This window comes from Thunnus maccoyii, chromosome 3 (genome assembly GCF_910596095.1).
Source record: "Thunnus maccoyii chromosome 3, fThuMac1.1, whole genome shotgun sequence".
NCBI classification, from domain to species: Eukaryota; Metazoa; Chordata; class Actinopteri; order Scombriformes; family Scombridae; genus Thunnus; species Thunnus maccoyii.
In genome coordinates this window covers 18,649,440-18,665,407 of record NC_056535.1, presented here as the reverse complement: position 1 = coordinate 18,665,407, position 15,968 = coordinate 18,649,440, and the positions used below count along the sequence as shown (strand labels likewise).

The 15,968-nt window shown below is 41.0% G+C and overlaps 1 protein-coding gene across 4 annotated transcripts; it reads right to left on the bottom strand.

The window, feature by feature from the left end:
• Window positions 1-3,897: 3,897 nt before the first annotated feature.
• patz1 (POZ/BTB and AT hook containing zinc finger 1) lies at window positions 3,898-15,414 on the bottom strand. Of its 4 annotated transcripts, XM_042407374.1 has the most exons (6): window positions 13,844-15,414; window positions 12,029-12,092; window positions 11,761-11,932; window positions 9,425-9,583; window positions 5,872-6,084; window positions 3,898-5,445 (listed from the first exon to the last, which is right to left on the bottom strand). In XM_042407374.1, exons 1-6 carry the CDS (start codon window positions 15,085-15,087, stop codon window positions 4,967-4,969), a joined length of 2,331 nt encoding a protein of 776 aa, XP_042263308.1. In that variant the 5' UTR covers window positions 15,088-15,414; the 3' UTR covers window positions 3,898-4,966. The 4 variants fall into 4 exon arrangements, with proteins under 4 accessions (XP_042263308.1, XP_042263310.1, XP_042263309.1 ...); XM_042407376.1 differs by lacking the exon at window positions 5,872-6,084; XM_042407375.1 differs by lacking the exon at window positions 9,425-9,583.
• Between the last annotated feature and the right edge of the window lie 554 nt (window positions 15,415-15,968).

Sequence of the window (15,968 nt, the reverse complement as noted above, 5' to 3'; positions counted from 1 at the left end):
GCTGGTAAAATATTTGGAATTTGGTGACAGGAAGAATATTATTTTCTTTGGTTAGGAAACATTACATAGACCCTTAAAGGGCATCGCTTCTTCCCATTCTGCAGTCTAAACACGAATGACACATATGGTCAGGAATCTATTCGAACTGAGACTGACGATAGAAGATATCACCAAAACAACATCTATCCGATCCAAACTACAATACTTTCTAAATATCCAACAACCTTTTTTGACTAACATCTTGACTTTCAATTGACTGAATGATCATTCTGACCTGATTTTATAATAATATCCTCTTGTTTTGGTACATTAGACTTCTATTTCTAAACATCTATTGACATTAAAAAAGTGGAATAAATGCTGTAGCTCACAAAACCGATGCTATGGACCAACTAAATGAGTATCATGGTTATGTGTTCCACATGTAAATATTTTATTACAGCTTCAGAAACCTGGATAAGGCCTTATACCTTTTTCCAGGTTTCTGAACATTTTTCTGTTAGCGACATTAATAATTAGTAGAAATGAGTGGCTGAGACATCAAAGAATCAAGACACAACTGGGCACAGACAGTCAGAAACCTGGATATAGCTGTCATCATGTATACAGGAATATGAATAACCAGGTTTCTCATGTTTCTAAGTAAGATCAAGCAGGATGCTAATGTGCTGATAAAGATACTCATTTATTCTGTTGATAACTTTAAGTCATATCTCACACTGTAATTTTCATTCTCCTGCTTTATTCTATTTTTGCTTAATTTCATTTTCTATTAGTCTTTCCATTTCTGTTCTTCTTAAAATAATAAAAGGTCTTTTTACATATTGTTTCTTATACATTTCGTCTAAACGCCTGTAATGTTTTACGTAAAGCACTTTGAATTACCCTCCTGAGAGCTGCTATATAAATAAACCTGCCTCGCTGATGGACTGATAAATTACAAAACAGAAGTACGGAGCTTTTTCATCGCAATTTATTTGATGCTCATCTCTGTACCAACAAGAGAGATGAGACTCATCAACAGAGTACAAAAACAAATATCTATAGAAAAGTATGCTTATATTGAAATATGTCCAAAGACGTTATAACAAAACATGTAGCTCACATGTTTTTAAGAGCAATATTTTTGAGTACGATGATAAAATACCAAGTTAACATATTGTACATTTTCTGTGTGTTTTTTATACAAAAGTGTCAATGCAAGTCACTCTGTACAATTCTCAACCCTTACAAAAGAGGACCTTTTTTTTTTTTTAATCCACTGCTGTGCACAATCAGTATTTGGAAGGCACTTTGCAACAGACCAAAAAGCAGAAAGCAAAAACATTTAGGCCTAAATAATGCATGAAAAAAAACATCTTTTTTTATGTTGAGTACCAATGTGAGTGAAACAAATTACACATCCCAGTGAAGAGAAACACCAAAACAAAAAAAGGTACATTATTTCCTTACAGCATCTTTCACTTGTCTTCAAATAATTATATCAACACAACCCTTATTACCTCTCAGGAGTAAATACTAGTGCAGAGTGGATCAAAAAAAAGGAAATAAAACTTGGTCAAAAACGAGTCGTGCAGCTGGCGGCGTGAGCAACCAGAGCAGAGTGACAGTACGGTGAGCAGCGATGCTACTGCCACCAACCAGTGATCGACATTCAATGCAGACATGCAGTTTCAGCACTTTCAATCAAAAATGGCCATAACTTAATATCCCTCTACATAATATTCAAGAAAAAAAAAAATCTGTATATGTACAGGACCACCATTGACAAACATTGATCATATTGGTTGGTTCATATATTCATATATATATTTATAGACTGTGTATATGAATGGTATATACACTTGTTACAATCACAATATAAACATAAATAATATAGGAATGTACTGAATTTACTCACAAATAATAATAATAAAACAGAAAGCAGGAAACACGGATTAAACACAGAAACAAACACACACAGACAGCCTATTCAGCACACGTATATATACACACACACACACACACACACACACTCTCTCTCTCTCTCTCTCTCTCACACACACATCGCAAGCCCCTTAGAGTCTGATTTGCATCATGACATGTTTTACAACACAAAGAGACAAACGCTGACCCATGATGAAGATAATATTTGACTGATGTGCGAGTTGTAAGAGAGGCTTTATGCGGCGTACTTGGCAGTTGTTTTATTTGACAGAGTGAAGATCTCTTCTAATAACTGTCAGCGGCGTTTTGAACCCCAATTTCTGTCCTTCCTCACTGGCTGGAGTTGCTTATTTTGTGATTCAGCAAATGCAAAACCAGGAGAAAGTACGTCATGATTGTGAAACGGGTCTGTTTGCATTTTTTTTTAAATCAATGATCAATAACATCCTGTCGGGTTATTTAACAACTTATCATCATCATCATAGGAACCTTTTCAATACGGTGGAGAAGAAACAAAGAAAAACGTTCATCTCAATTAAGATTATCACAGGAATGTCTTGATAAGGCGGGAAAAAGCCTAATTTTGGATTCAACATTTTGGATTAAAAACATTTTCGCTGTAAGACACAAGAGATGGATAACTTGTGCCTTAACTGAGCGACCTATTAGTGCAAACACATGACACAAACACAAAGACACGCCATCTACTCGAGCTAATCTGACAGGAGGGGATGAGCATTACAACAAGCGCAGGTGATGAAGAAACACCGGAGAATTTTATGTCGACTCTGCTAAAAAAGTTGCTTAACGTTTGGTCGGTTCAGAGGCTTCGGGGACTGAATCCTTCTTCTTCCCTCTAGCTGCTGCTGCACAACACACCCACAACAAACACACACATCTCCTTTTAACTTAATTTAGAGTGGAAACTTATTTTAAAAAAAAGAGCAAATCAAGATTTTTTTTTTTGACAATTTCTTCAAAAGGAAAAAAAAAAAAAAAAGCTTTACACAAAACCGAGGGCATGAATAAGTTAATAAAATATAATCTGCATTTCTTCAAATATATACTGAAAATATACCTGACCTTGGTCCCTGTTTCATGTACACAACTGGTTTAACACATAATGGGCTAACACACACACGGCATGGAAACATTATCATTGTAGGGGGAATACAAAACTCATTCTTAACAGGCTCGAGGCATGTTTCAAGACACGTTTTACATTTTTTTTTACATGTTAAAAAAAATCCTTTTTCAAAAGTATTCCTGTACACAGTATAGATAACAATAATACATGGCTTTTCTCTCCTCACTTCTGCACTTTTTCTATGAATAATTCTTTTTTACAAATCATCTAATAAAAAAAATGATAAAGGGATATTCACGTCCAAATGAGCTGCCAATAGATTTGCTTCATTTAGGTCACATCCCTTAAACTATCACCAGCTCTGCTCATAGTTCAGTGTCACAACTGCTCAGGTTAACGGTGGAGGCATCAAAGTCTCAGGTAGTGAGCATTTTTTAAGACCTGGATCTTAGCAGTAATACTACTGGGACTTTAAATACAGTTTTTCCGCTGACATTTTGTAAGCATTTCTTATTTCTGACAATAAGAGTGGTTGGTTTTCATTTGTGAATTTTGCTATTAATTTTTTATTCTTTAAATTGAATGAAAACAGGAAAAGAATTACCCTCGACTATAAACAAAGCACTGTGGTGTTATTTTCTTCTATGAGGTAGCTTAAAGGACCAATGTGTAGGATTTAGTGGCATCTAATAGTGAGGTTGCAGAACCAAATGAATATGTAGGAGAACCTTCGGTGGCTGCAAAACTCCTGAACGCAAAGGCCCTCTCTGTAGCCAGTGTTTGGTTTGTCCGTTCCGGGCTAATGTAGAAACATGGCGGTGCAACATGGCGGCCTCCGTGGAAGAGGAGCCTCTCCCTCTGTAGATATAAAGGGCTCATTCCAAGGTAACTTTCAGGTGATTATACACGAATTAAAACATACTTATGAATATTATATTTCATTTCTGCCAAGTCCGTTCCATTAGATGCCACTAATTTCTACGCAGTGGTCCTTTAACTGATTTGTTTTAGTTAAAAAACTACATTTTTGCAAGTATTTATAGTGTCAAATGAGCTCTGTGTGTAAGAATTTAAATTCAAAGTATGTTTTATTGACGTGTGTTTTAAAAGGTCAGAAAAGTGCTTCTTAACTGTCTATTATAGTGCAACCCTGTCAACACTAACTCATTAAGGTCCTTGACAACCACTAGTGCTCCTCAGTGGCTTGCAACCTGACTCTTTTTGTATGAAGCCATTATGAAAATTGCTCATAATAAATGTGTAATGAAACATGCCATGGGCCTGGTATGAATGTGGTAATGCGGTTGCTCACAATTAACAGATTCAAGGAAAAGTCTGCGATCAAAACTGAGGCCAATTTAAATCCCTGTCCTTAAGAAAACCTAAATCCTCCTTGAAAGAAGCAGAGAACAACATAAATAGATAAGTTCAGCCCTCTTGTTGCTCTGAGGTAAAGACGTCTTGGGGCAGCGAGGGAAATGAAGCGTTAAAACAGTTGTAACGGGTCGATTTACAGAGTACATCAGAGCAGTTAAAGTGGGCAAATAGACAACAATGACTCTTTTTAAGGATATAGTAATCGATTCATCTTATGTCAAGAAACACATGTGCAGCTAAGAAAAGCTCAATGACACGCGAGCCAAAAAACAAACTCAAAGTCTACCAAACGTTGACTTCAACGGATCCACATCAGATAAAGGAAATACAACCTTCATGTCGTTTCTTTATAAACAAAATTAAAACACCATCTACGCACTTTTCATACTCTGAAAAAGTAGAAAAAGTAGGAATCATATGGCAGTCTGTGACAAAAATATTGGATACACATTAAGCAATGTAACGAACGGAAAAGTAGTCTTGAGGCAAAGTTATTCTCAAATACAGAGCATCTTCTGTGGGCAACCCGGCTTTGTCCTAAGAATTCGAGGCTTTGCTAAATCTCTAACAAATACGTCACTTCCCTCCAAAGTCGATTCCACTCTGACCTGCCTCAGCATCCACCAGCGAGGAGGCGAAAGCCGACTGGACTATCTGAAAGCCAAAGGATTCGAGCAGAGACATGTTTTGTTGAGGGGAGAAGGGAGAGGTGAGGGACGGGGCCAGCTCACTTAAGCCGGACCCTGAACCGCCCTGGGCCTTCTGGGCTTTGTGTACTCTGTGCTGGTGCTTGTTGAGGTAGGACTTGGTGCGGAAGGCCTGACCGCAGATGCCGCAGGTGAACTTCTTCTCAGGGTCCGTCTTGGCTTTGGAGCCCTCCGGAGACCCCAATGCCCCTGCAGAGGCTCCGTTACAGGCTAAAGAGGGCATCTCGAGGTCCGGCCCGTCAGGTTTGTGTGGAGATTTAAGCTCGTCGCCGTTGGACAACTCCCCAAATGAAGGATCTGATTCTTCTGATTCCAGATGAGGACACTTCCCAGTGTTTTCCTGCCCATCTAAGGTAAAAAAAGAGAAAAAAACAGCATGGATAGGAAGAGGAAGAGAAAAAAATAGGAAAATGGGAGGAAAGAGAAGCATGAATTAGGACAAACGGATTCTAAAACAGGCTTTTTCAATTACAACTTTAATCCAGTAGACGGCTGTCACCTGCAAAAACTTCAAATGTAAACTTCAGAAGTTAAGTAAGAAGTCACCAAGCACAAGTAGAACAAGTTGTGACAATTGATTTTACACATCAATAACTAAATACACTTAAAAAAACAGACACAGTTCCTTCAAAATGTGGCTACAGCAGTAAACCAAACAATCATCTAGCTCAGTCCATTTGCCCATAGTCCACTGAGAATTCTGCTGTTCTCATCCAACCAGCGGGCCATGCTAGCATCATGCCCCCACCCTCCCTCCTGCTGGACTGTACTGACCTGCAACAGGCCCATGGACGGGGAAGCCAGGCACCCCACCCGAGCGACACTCCCAGAAATACGGAGCCCCACCTGGCTTCCCTATAAGCAGCTCAGGCTGCAGGCCAGAGGCTGGAGGGCCCGGCTGGGGGAGAACCGGGTGTCCAGAGAGCCCATGAAAGCGACCCTCTGCCTCAGGCGAGGTGAGAAGCAGCTGGCGACTGGCGCACAGGTCTACATGACACCCGGCCAGGGGAAAAAGGAAGGGGGAGGGACAGACATAACAGGCTGGCGGACACCATATAGACAGAATTACCTTCATTTCATGGCTAGTATTGAAGTGCTGTCTGTAAACAAAGCATGCTTGACAGGTTTGAATGAATCCATGTTTTGAGTGCTACAACTAAAACGGTCAGTGATCAATTCACTTTTTCCCTTTCCCAAATCCCTGATTTGTGATCCCCTCCCTAACCTCTTTTATAAAAGATTTACTAAAACAGTTGATATTTGGAAAAAAACATTGGGTAAACCTGTTAAAATGACTGTATATAGGTGCCAGTGCCAGGACAATGGTATTTTACTGACACACCTAAATGAAACAGCCATCATACATGATATAAGTTAAACCTGTGCAACCTGTGAGAGAACAATAATATAATTTTGTATAATGTTCATACACAACATTGGTCTTGTTTGTCTCACACATGGCATGAAACTAAATGAAGACTACAGTGAAAACCACAGTAAATATAGTGACAGTACACATTTCCAAGGATAAATCATACTTTCAGCCTTTTCTTGTCATGTAATGGATATTTTTTTTTGTCATTTAGGATTAAATCTTAACCAACTGAATGCTACATCAGAGCTTTCTAAATCTAAAGTATTGGACTTTACTTGAACATGTAGCAGTTTTACTAGAGAGACTTGTAGTTCAGAGTCATGCTCAGCAGCACTTTTGTAATTGCTTTGCCTTTCTCTTCTGTAGGGTGATGGTGGACTATGGACAAATCCAAACTGCTTTCCACAGCGCTGCATGAAATTACATGTCTGTTCATTTATTGACACTATACCAGTGTCAGTGTAACTGTAGGGGTCACCACACATTGGGCCTCATTCACTATATGCGTGTAGAAATGTTCTTACCTTGCGCATGAAAAATTATCGTCAGATTGATGACACGTGGCCAATGTTGTTCTTATCACCGTGTGTATGTTAGTGAATCAGAATCATTCTAAATTGACAGGCGCGTGTCCGCTATCGGTAATTAACATACTACCACGCCCCCCATTTCTCTATATAAGGAAAACTCTGTTGGAGCGGAGCAGCAGTGGAGAGAGCTGTCACTCATTGCAAAGAGGACCGTGATAGGAAAAACGTAGAAAAACTTTACTGCTAGTGAAATGCAAACAATAGTTTCAGAAATGGAAGCCAGAAAAGGCAGATTTGGCTGGTAAAAGTGTCATTGGCACAACCGTTTGGAGCCCGATTGTGAATCCTGTATACAGCCTGTACACCTGTTACACAACTACCATGAAGTATGTCTGTAACGAAATAAAGAGTTAGAGTTTGTGAATGAGGCCCAATGACTCACAACTTCAGCAATACTTTTCTTAAACTGATCCATCTTACACAAGCCTCACTGTTATATGTTGTTCTCATTACAAAACTTTTAACAAAAGGGCAACCTATATTAATTTAACATCCAGCTTTCACGTTGCAGAAGACCCTAACCAACAAACTGCTGTAAGCTTGTCAAGTCTCAACTTGCCACCTTCACCAGCTAACCACTCTTATTGTTCTTTAACAGGCTGCAATCTATACAGATATTTCTCTCTACTCCAAAAACCTTATTTCAAATGCTGCACTTCATCGTCATAAATATGGTGATGCAGCTGAAGGCCAGTTATAGGACCAAAATTTCATTGCACAAGTTATCAAGATCAACTAATAATCACCACCCATTATGCTCTGTAAATTGAGTAATCGACAAAATTGTTTCAGCACTATTCTCAATGTAACAGACAATTTTTATAGCCTAACTCAGTTTTGTAGTAAACCTTAAGGTAGAAGTTTTGTGCTTTTTTCAATTCTCCAGACTCATGTATTGACTTTGATTGTTTATGTAAATCATAACTCAGTTTACAAGTAAAAACATCAAGAGAGGAAATCATTTTCTACAATATTATTTTTGCAGATTGTGGCTCACAGTTCATTGTGCACTGTCTCTATGCTACTGGTTCTCCCACAAAAATGGCACAACTACAAACATTTCAATGAATCCAGGGCAAATGGAGCACCCAGTTGGACAATCATGCAACACTGTGCACTGCTGAACAACTGCTGATGGACCAGCCAAGCAGAAACAGACACTGTTAACCAAACGCTGCTGTGGCCATGCTGGACAGACACACACACACATACACAAAGAGCAAAAAGCAAAAGTGTCTTGACACTCCAAATTCCTACATGGTCATGAGTAAAAAAAACTACAGTCTAAACAACCTATTCATATACTGTATGTGATGTTAGAGCTTCAAATTTGTCAGGATTATATTTCCAATTTCCTGCCGAATAAAGATGTTTGTCCTCATTCTAAGTAACGGTAAAGTGGTTTAGTAGCGTATGTACACATAGTATCAGGTGTCTTTACTTGACAAACTACGACTTTCACTCTAGTTTTAGTTCTGTTAGTTAATAAATGAGGTGTGTGCTTATTGACTTGCATTCACTCTACAGCAACAGATGCTGCTTTTAATTACATCAAATCCTTTCTACCGACCGATTCTAAGATCCTGACTTTTCAAAATGTTTGTGAGCACACTGGTTTTGTCAAACACCTTTGATTATGGCACTCTGTAACCAGCAGTCCATAATAGAGCTTTAGCTTTAGCTGATTTATCAATTAGTTGCCAACTATTAAATAAATCGCTAACTATTTTGATAATCAATTAATGGTTGAGTCTTTTTTTTGGTCCTAATTCTCTGATTCCAGCTTCTCAATTGTGAATATTTTCTGGGTTCTTTGGTCTTCTATGACAGTAAACTGAATATCTTTGGGTTGTGGACTTTTGGTCGGGACAAAACAAGAGATCTGAAGATGTAACCTTGGGCTTTGGGAAACAGTGATCCAACATTTTCTGACATTTTATGGTCCGAACAAATAATCGATTAATCGAGAAAATAATCAACAGATTAATCAATAATGAAAATAAGTGTAGTTCATAGTTCATAATAAAAAGGGTGTGACAGAGATCGATTACAGAAAAGGTCTTCATAAAGGTGTGTAATACTTGCAAGTGTTTTACATCCACCTAACTACCACATGGAAGTTGTCTCTATGATTCTCCCTCTGAATAAAAGACACCTGCGGTTAGCGAACAGAAACACAACCAGCAGCTGAAATAGTAAAACAATAAATGTTTGAGCGGAAAGCTTGGCACAGCAGAGGTTGATGTATGCTTGTGTTTTAAAAACATACACAGAAGATGCAGCGGCATGTTTCTCCAAAAAGCAGCAGAGCAAATGAAAGCCAGAAACATGAAAGTTTGGGATGGGGCGGGCGGCTGCTTGCCTTCCACTGAGCACTGGCGTCCCATGTGGTAAGGGGTGCCGTTGTGCATCTGCAGTTCCCCCCTTGGCTCAGGGAAGGTGTGCAGTGTGGCAGAGGGGGGCAGTGGAGAGCCATGGTGTGTCTTTATATGCACCTTAAGGTAGGACGCAGTGGAGAAACCTGGGACCAGAAGAACAAAGAACAAGGCAGTTGTTTGACACACTCAAGGCCTTGGTTGCGAGAGGGGCGACCTGTAAACAAAGACAGGCTATGCCATGTCGAGGATCCGACACCATGATCGCTTTGATCAGAGTAACTCCGGAACACCAGTGATTCATCGAGGGGAAGCGAAATTAATGTCCATCTATTTGAATTTCATCTCTCAACAGTGATGAGCATCAAAATATCCAAAGCTAGAGGCAAAAATCTTAATTCCTAATGTCCTGAGCAAACAGTCTGATGCACCTTGTAAAGAGCTGTTCTGTAAGAAATAATAATAGTACTATTATCCTTGTTAACCATGCTTGCCAGATAATGAGATTGATAAAGAATTTGCCTGCATTGATGCACAGTCTGTTTCAACTCAGCTTGTCTCCATTGTCATGTTTTTCAATTATTTTTCGCTTGTTTGATGCCTTTTTTCATCATTTTATTTCAATTGCAGCTTCACACATTTGTGTAAATGGGTGTGCATTGTTGCTCTTGATGCCATGTATAAATAAAGGTTGAATAAATTGAAAAAAAATAGGGTACAACCAAGCCCCCAGGAGGAGGGGTAGGCTGTTAGGGGACTTTGGCATAGTAGACACAGCCAACAGTACTGCAGGATCACACTGGTCATACAAAGATGGTTTTCCTTTACATGTTCATTACAAAATGGCTGTAATTTAGTATTATTTTCTGAGTGCCAGAAGCACCCCACATGTCTCTTTGTACCATCAGAATCGTATCTATTTGGCCCAATAAAATTTGGCTCGAGGAGCTGTATCACTAAATTATCTCATGCCATTCAGGTGTACAGGGAGTCAACAGGAAGTCATCAGTCACAGTCTTTAAAAAGGACCAGTGTGTAGGATTTAGTGGCATCTAGCATTGAGGTTGCAGATCGCAACCAACTGAATACCCCTCCCATCCAACATACAGTGGCCGCGTAATTTGTGAAAAAACGCAAAAGGCCCTCTCTGTAGCCAGTGTTTGGTTTGTCCCCTCTGGGCTACTGTAGAAACATGGCGGAGCAACGTGGCAGGCTCCATGGAAGAGGACCCGCTCCCTATGTAGATATTAAGGGCTCATTCTAAGGTAACGAAAACTCAACAATTCTTAGTTTCAGGTGATTATACATTAATTAAAACATACTTATGAATATTATATTCCATTTCAAATCTGTTCTGCTAGATGCCACTAAATTCTACACACTGCACTTTTAATGTGCATGATCTCAACTGGTTCAGCCAGAGAAGGAAGGTGCCAAAAAACACAGAAGCCAGAGGACGCCTGTAGAACCTGGACTTTCTGTACAAGATAAAGCCCAACTTTCATTCACCACTTATTTGTCACATTCAGTGTGTGGCTTCATCTTGACTACTGACCAAATGAGTCACAGAAACCAAAAAAAAGAATTACCAGTATTTTGTACAACTTCTCAATGCAACCCGAATCAATATGTAGCTACCTTCACAAGGTAGAGGCGCTAATTTAACGGCACAACATACACCCTGATGAAAGGCTTTGAGAAATGTCAGGGGTGTTTGTGATTCCTCCTGTGTCCAGGGCAGGAAATACAATTTTAAATCAAAGCGGTTGTGACTTTTGTAGGACCCAATTCCAGTGTTTGATGAACAAAATATGGTGGTCAAAGCTGTAGAGGCTGACTGAGGTCATCAGACAAAAAAAAGTTGAACCAGGCTCCACTTTTGCCATCTGGCAACAGACTTTGAGGTGTGATTTTACATCTCCGTACAGGTGATAATATTCTATAGTTGTGAGGTAAAATAGTAGAATTAACCCTAACAGTAAAACATATTTCATCTCAAAGTATTTATAGTTAGGGTTACACAGTCATGGCACATTCATGACAGTCATGACAGACTGGGACCACATGTGTTTGGACTGGGTTACAATTTCTCATAAAAAAAAAAGATTTGAAAACAAAACTGTAATAATTGCAATAGCCCGGCCATCATACCCTCGTTATTTCTCTGTGAACATACAGCAGAGCCACACAAATACCAGAACCAGATTACACCAAGGCTTTATCCTCTGCGTGTCCATGACTTCAACTGAATAGTTGTCAGGACATGAGAAAGAGCGTTTTCAGAGCAGCTGTGTCAGGCATGCTGAGGTTTTCAAAGAATTACCTTTGTTGCAAATGCCGCAGTAGTTATGGGTTCCTTCACTGTGTTTCTTGAGGTGGTCTGTCATGTAGGCAGCTCGCAGGAACTTGCCACACACTTTGCAGGGGATTTTGTCCTCGTGGCATGCGAGGTGTGACCGGAGGCGATCTCGTGTAGCAAAAGAGGCATTACAAATCTGAAACAGAGAAATCAACATGTCAGCACGCTTCTCTCATATTATGGTTTAAAACCATCAAACTATTCAGTCTGATAGTTGGATCCTAAATGTCACCTGGCACTTGTGGGGTCTCTCCGTTGTGTGAACTTGTTTGATATGTCCATTCAGATGGTCCGGTCTGGAGAGAAAAAGAGGAAAATATGACGAATTATTATTATAGTTCCACACAGCTGAAGGTGCTTTTTCTTACCATAAACATTCCTCATTTAAATTGCATGGAAATCTGAGCAAATAAATGCACTATGAGGACTGGGAAACAATATATAGCCTATGTACGACTGTGATACAAAAGAGTTCATGTTGGTAGTGTAGGAATGAATATAGCCTCAGGAATCAAGAGGACTGCACTCCAATTAAATGTTGTATACATGCACGATGTTTAAAGTAGACACCCTCAACGTGCAAATTGGCAACAGTGTTACAACCTATGGTTACAACCAAACGCAGCTTTAAGACATAACCAAGCTCAATAATTGACTGAGGACACCGGTTGCGTTGCTGCACCCACTTAAAAATCCAATTTATTTTGGTAATGTGAATATAATATAGCTACAGTACACATGTTGGAAAGATGTTTGGGGTTTCATTTGTAACAATCGCAAATCTGTCTTGGCGTTCAAATGCAAAGATTTAGATTTTTGTTATTCACAAGCATCATACGAGCGAGGAAGATAAAGATCTACAATTTTTAATCAGCCCAACTATTCTTCGTGGTAAATATTTTCTACACAAATGCAAGTTTGAAAAGGCAAAACATCCTTTATATATTTTTGTAACTATATGAGTAAAGACTGTTTCCTCATCACAAAAGCTCTGATTACACATAGTATAACTGTCAGCACGATAGCATCTTTATTCGTGCAGTTAGTCTATTTCATCATCTAATGTATTTATTGATTTTTGTATTTATTGCTATGCTATTAAACTTTCTGTTCTAACGAATGTTTACTGTATGTTGTTTAGCTCCTTACCATCGATCAATAAATCATATTTAAACAAATCTTATTATTATCAATATCACAAAAGCAAGTCAATGAGAAATTTTAGGGCTGTGATAATAAATCCAAAAACAATCTGTCTGTAGTAACTTCTTTCTTGACTCCACCGGTGCAAATCACCACATATTTGGTGACAACCTTGTCACAGTCTTCAACCCTCACCAAATTCCTGGATTTTTTTTTATTTTTAGAGTATGACTACTTGTGCCTACTTTCCATTTATCATCTGTCATGCATTATAACCTCCAAAGCAGTAGGGGGTGACAGTGGGTTTGCAGCAGGGCCTGACAACACTGAGCCTGGGAAAGTGGTTTTTATTGTTGCGGCCAAATTACACTGATGACATGACAGTCTGCAACGGTTCTACATCAGTGTTACAGAAACTGAAACGCTTTACTGCTGCATTTTACACTAAATGTCATTATGAGAGTTTTGACGGAGCTCATAGAGAGAGGCCCTCTTATAATGAGCTTCAGGATTTTAACCCTCAGACTAGATCCTTTATACAGGCTGATGGTTGGGAGAGTGTGTGTGTTGTGTGTCTGCATTTCATGATCTGGTTTCTTCATTTCTGTGCAGGAGCAGCAGGGCAGACATTAACTGCTTCTACTGGTGTTTCCTTTGTTAGAAAACTGTGGCCTCACAGTTTTGTGTTTGTGAATACCTGCAGCTAACACCATTCAGGTTCTGTATCTAATATGCGCCACAGCTGCACCTCTAATCACAACAAAAAGCAACACTACACAGTGTGCTGGGTGTCTTCCTGGATCGTTGGGGGGATTTAGGGATGCCAAGCTTTGACAAGTCACAGCATTGTTCGTGCACCACTCCAAAACAACAAATACACACTGACAGTTTGAAGTCAACTCACCTAGAAAAACCTTTCCCACAGCTTTGGCACACGTAAGGTTTGCCGACCGAGCCGTCATGGGACCGCACATGGTATGACATTCTGTCCTTGCGTTTGAACCGGAGACCGCACACATGGCACGCGTACGGCTTCTCCCCGGAGTGGGAGAGCTTGTGTCGATTCAGGTGGTAAACGTCGCGGAAAACTTTCCCGCAAATGTCACAGCCGACGTGCCGCCTGGTCCTCTCCCGCTTGCGGCCGTTGTCCAGCGTCAGCCCCCCGTGCAACTGCACGCCGTTCTCCGCCAGACCGGGCTGAGACAGCAGACTGATGCCGCCCGGTGTTGACAGGCTGTCACCGACGTTGTTTACACCGCCGGTCGAGGCTCCGTGTTGCGCCTCGTGGTTCTTCAAGCGGGAAGCCTCTGTGAAAGCTTTCCCGCAGGTCCCGCACGGAAACAGCCCATTGTCTTTGCTGTGGTTTAAGTGCACAGCCTCCACTACTCCACCAGCTTTCTTTGGTCTCCCCCTGCTTTTCTTCGACCCCGGGGAGCCAGCGTCGTGATGAAACGTGTTCCCCGTTATTTCCGCTGATGGGGACACGGACAGTCCTTCGACAGGCTGTAAGATTGGCACCGAGGACTCGCCGCCATCCTCTAATAACACGGCGGCGGCGGTGGCCGCTTCACTCCCATCCACATGCATCTGTGCATTGCTGGCAAAGCTTTGACCGTTCACCAGCATTCCCGATCCGTTTACCAAATCCTGCTGAGCCACCGGGAAACCCAGCTCCGTGGCCCCCGTGGCCTGGAAAAGGCTGGCGTCTCCTCCCCGGGTGGTCGGGACGAGGATTTGTACGTTGGACTGTTTGATTACCTCCTGACATATCTCGATGACTGACCGCATCAGCAGAAACTTGGCAGCTGTCATCAACTCTGGGAAGCACTCCAGTCGCACCACAATCCTGGAGGTATAGGCGAAGTCCAGGATGTCTTTAAAAACTTTCGGGCTGATCGTATGCATCTCCAGCTCCTTGGCGTCGCCCTCCGACGACTGGCGGCTGAAGACCGACTCAAAGTACTCGCTGCACGCCGCTAACACAGCCTTGTGGGCAGGGAAGCTCTCCTCGCCGACGCGTAGGATCACATCGCAGAACCTGCCACCATCTTTCCTCTGCATGTTGAGGTTGTGTAGCATCTCCGCACTGTGCTTGCTCACCTGGTAGGTGTACGAAGAAGTCCAAGACGGCTCCGCTACTTTCTCCATGCCGAATTCATCCAATAACAGCGGTTGTTAGCGTCAACGGTCGGAGAAATGACGGATTGTGTGCGCGCGTGTCTGTGTGCGTGACGATTTCGATCAGTTGACACCAGCTAGCTACAAAAAATCCGAAACCAACCGCCGCTCCCCGTCGTTTTAGCATCTACCGTTAAACGTTAGCAGTAGCAGCAGCAGCAGCAGGGAAAAATGGCAGCCCCCCAGCTTCCTGTGAACTTTGACCGTGGTTTCTTGAAGGGTGGGGGTCGCTCTTGTTTTGTGAAATGAGCCTGTGTGCTTTGATAATGAATGTGTCATTTTTTTGTTAAACGTTTCTCTCACCGTAACGACGGTCGCTTTGAAGAGTAGTACCCACCACCTGAGGGGTCTTTCTTGCCTTTTTTTTGCCTAAATGTTAACGCAGGTCTCTTCCTGCCCTGCTGGGTGTTTTGTAAAAAAAAAAAAAAAAAGGAACCCCTCCCCCAACCAACCACAAACCCGAAAAACCCCCTTTTCCTTTCTGCAAGCGCCGCCTGTCAGCCCGTTCACCACACATGTAAACGACCGTAGTGTATAAGTCACTTCGGGTTAAATGTGGTTTGACAGGTACCCACGAATAAACGAAATCAAACGACAGCTGACGCTTACTGTGTGCTATAATACCCGATTTTACTTTAAATATCAACTTATGTTATCTGTAGACATCATTTAACGGCTGATAATCATTTTGAGGAGGAGGGACAACAATGTGTGGTATTTCTGAACATGATCCAGAGTGAAAAAATATATTATATTCACTTTAGATGTGGAGGTGACCACTTATTTTACCCCACTCTAATGCACATGAGGAAGCAGAATATTAGAAATCCTTTTCAGCATAATACGACCCA

Bases quoted from the DNA above. Each gene is read 5' to 3' on its own strand.
- patz1 (XM_042407374.1), bottom strand. From the start codon at position 15,087: ATGGAGAAAGTAGCGGAGCCGTCTTGGACTTCTTCGTACACCTACCAG. The intron at 12,093-13,843 runs GTGAGTTGACTT...TTTTCTCTCCAG, and splicing joins TGTGGGAAAGGTTTTTCTAG to ACCGGACCATCTGAATGGAC. The intron at 6,085-9,424 runs GCAAGCAGCCGC...GGTGTCATGTAG, and splicing joins ACGCCAGTGCTCAGTGGAAG to ACCTGTGCGCCAGTCGCCAG.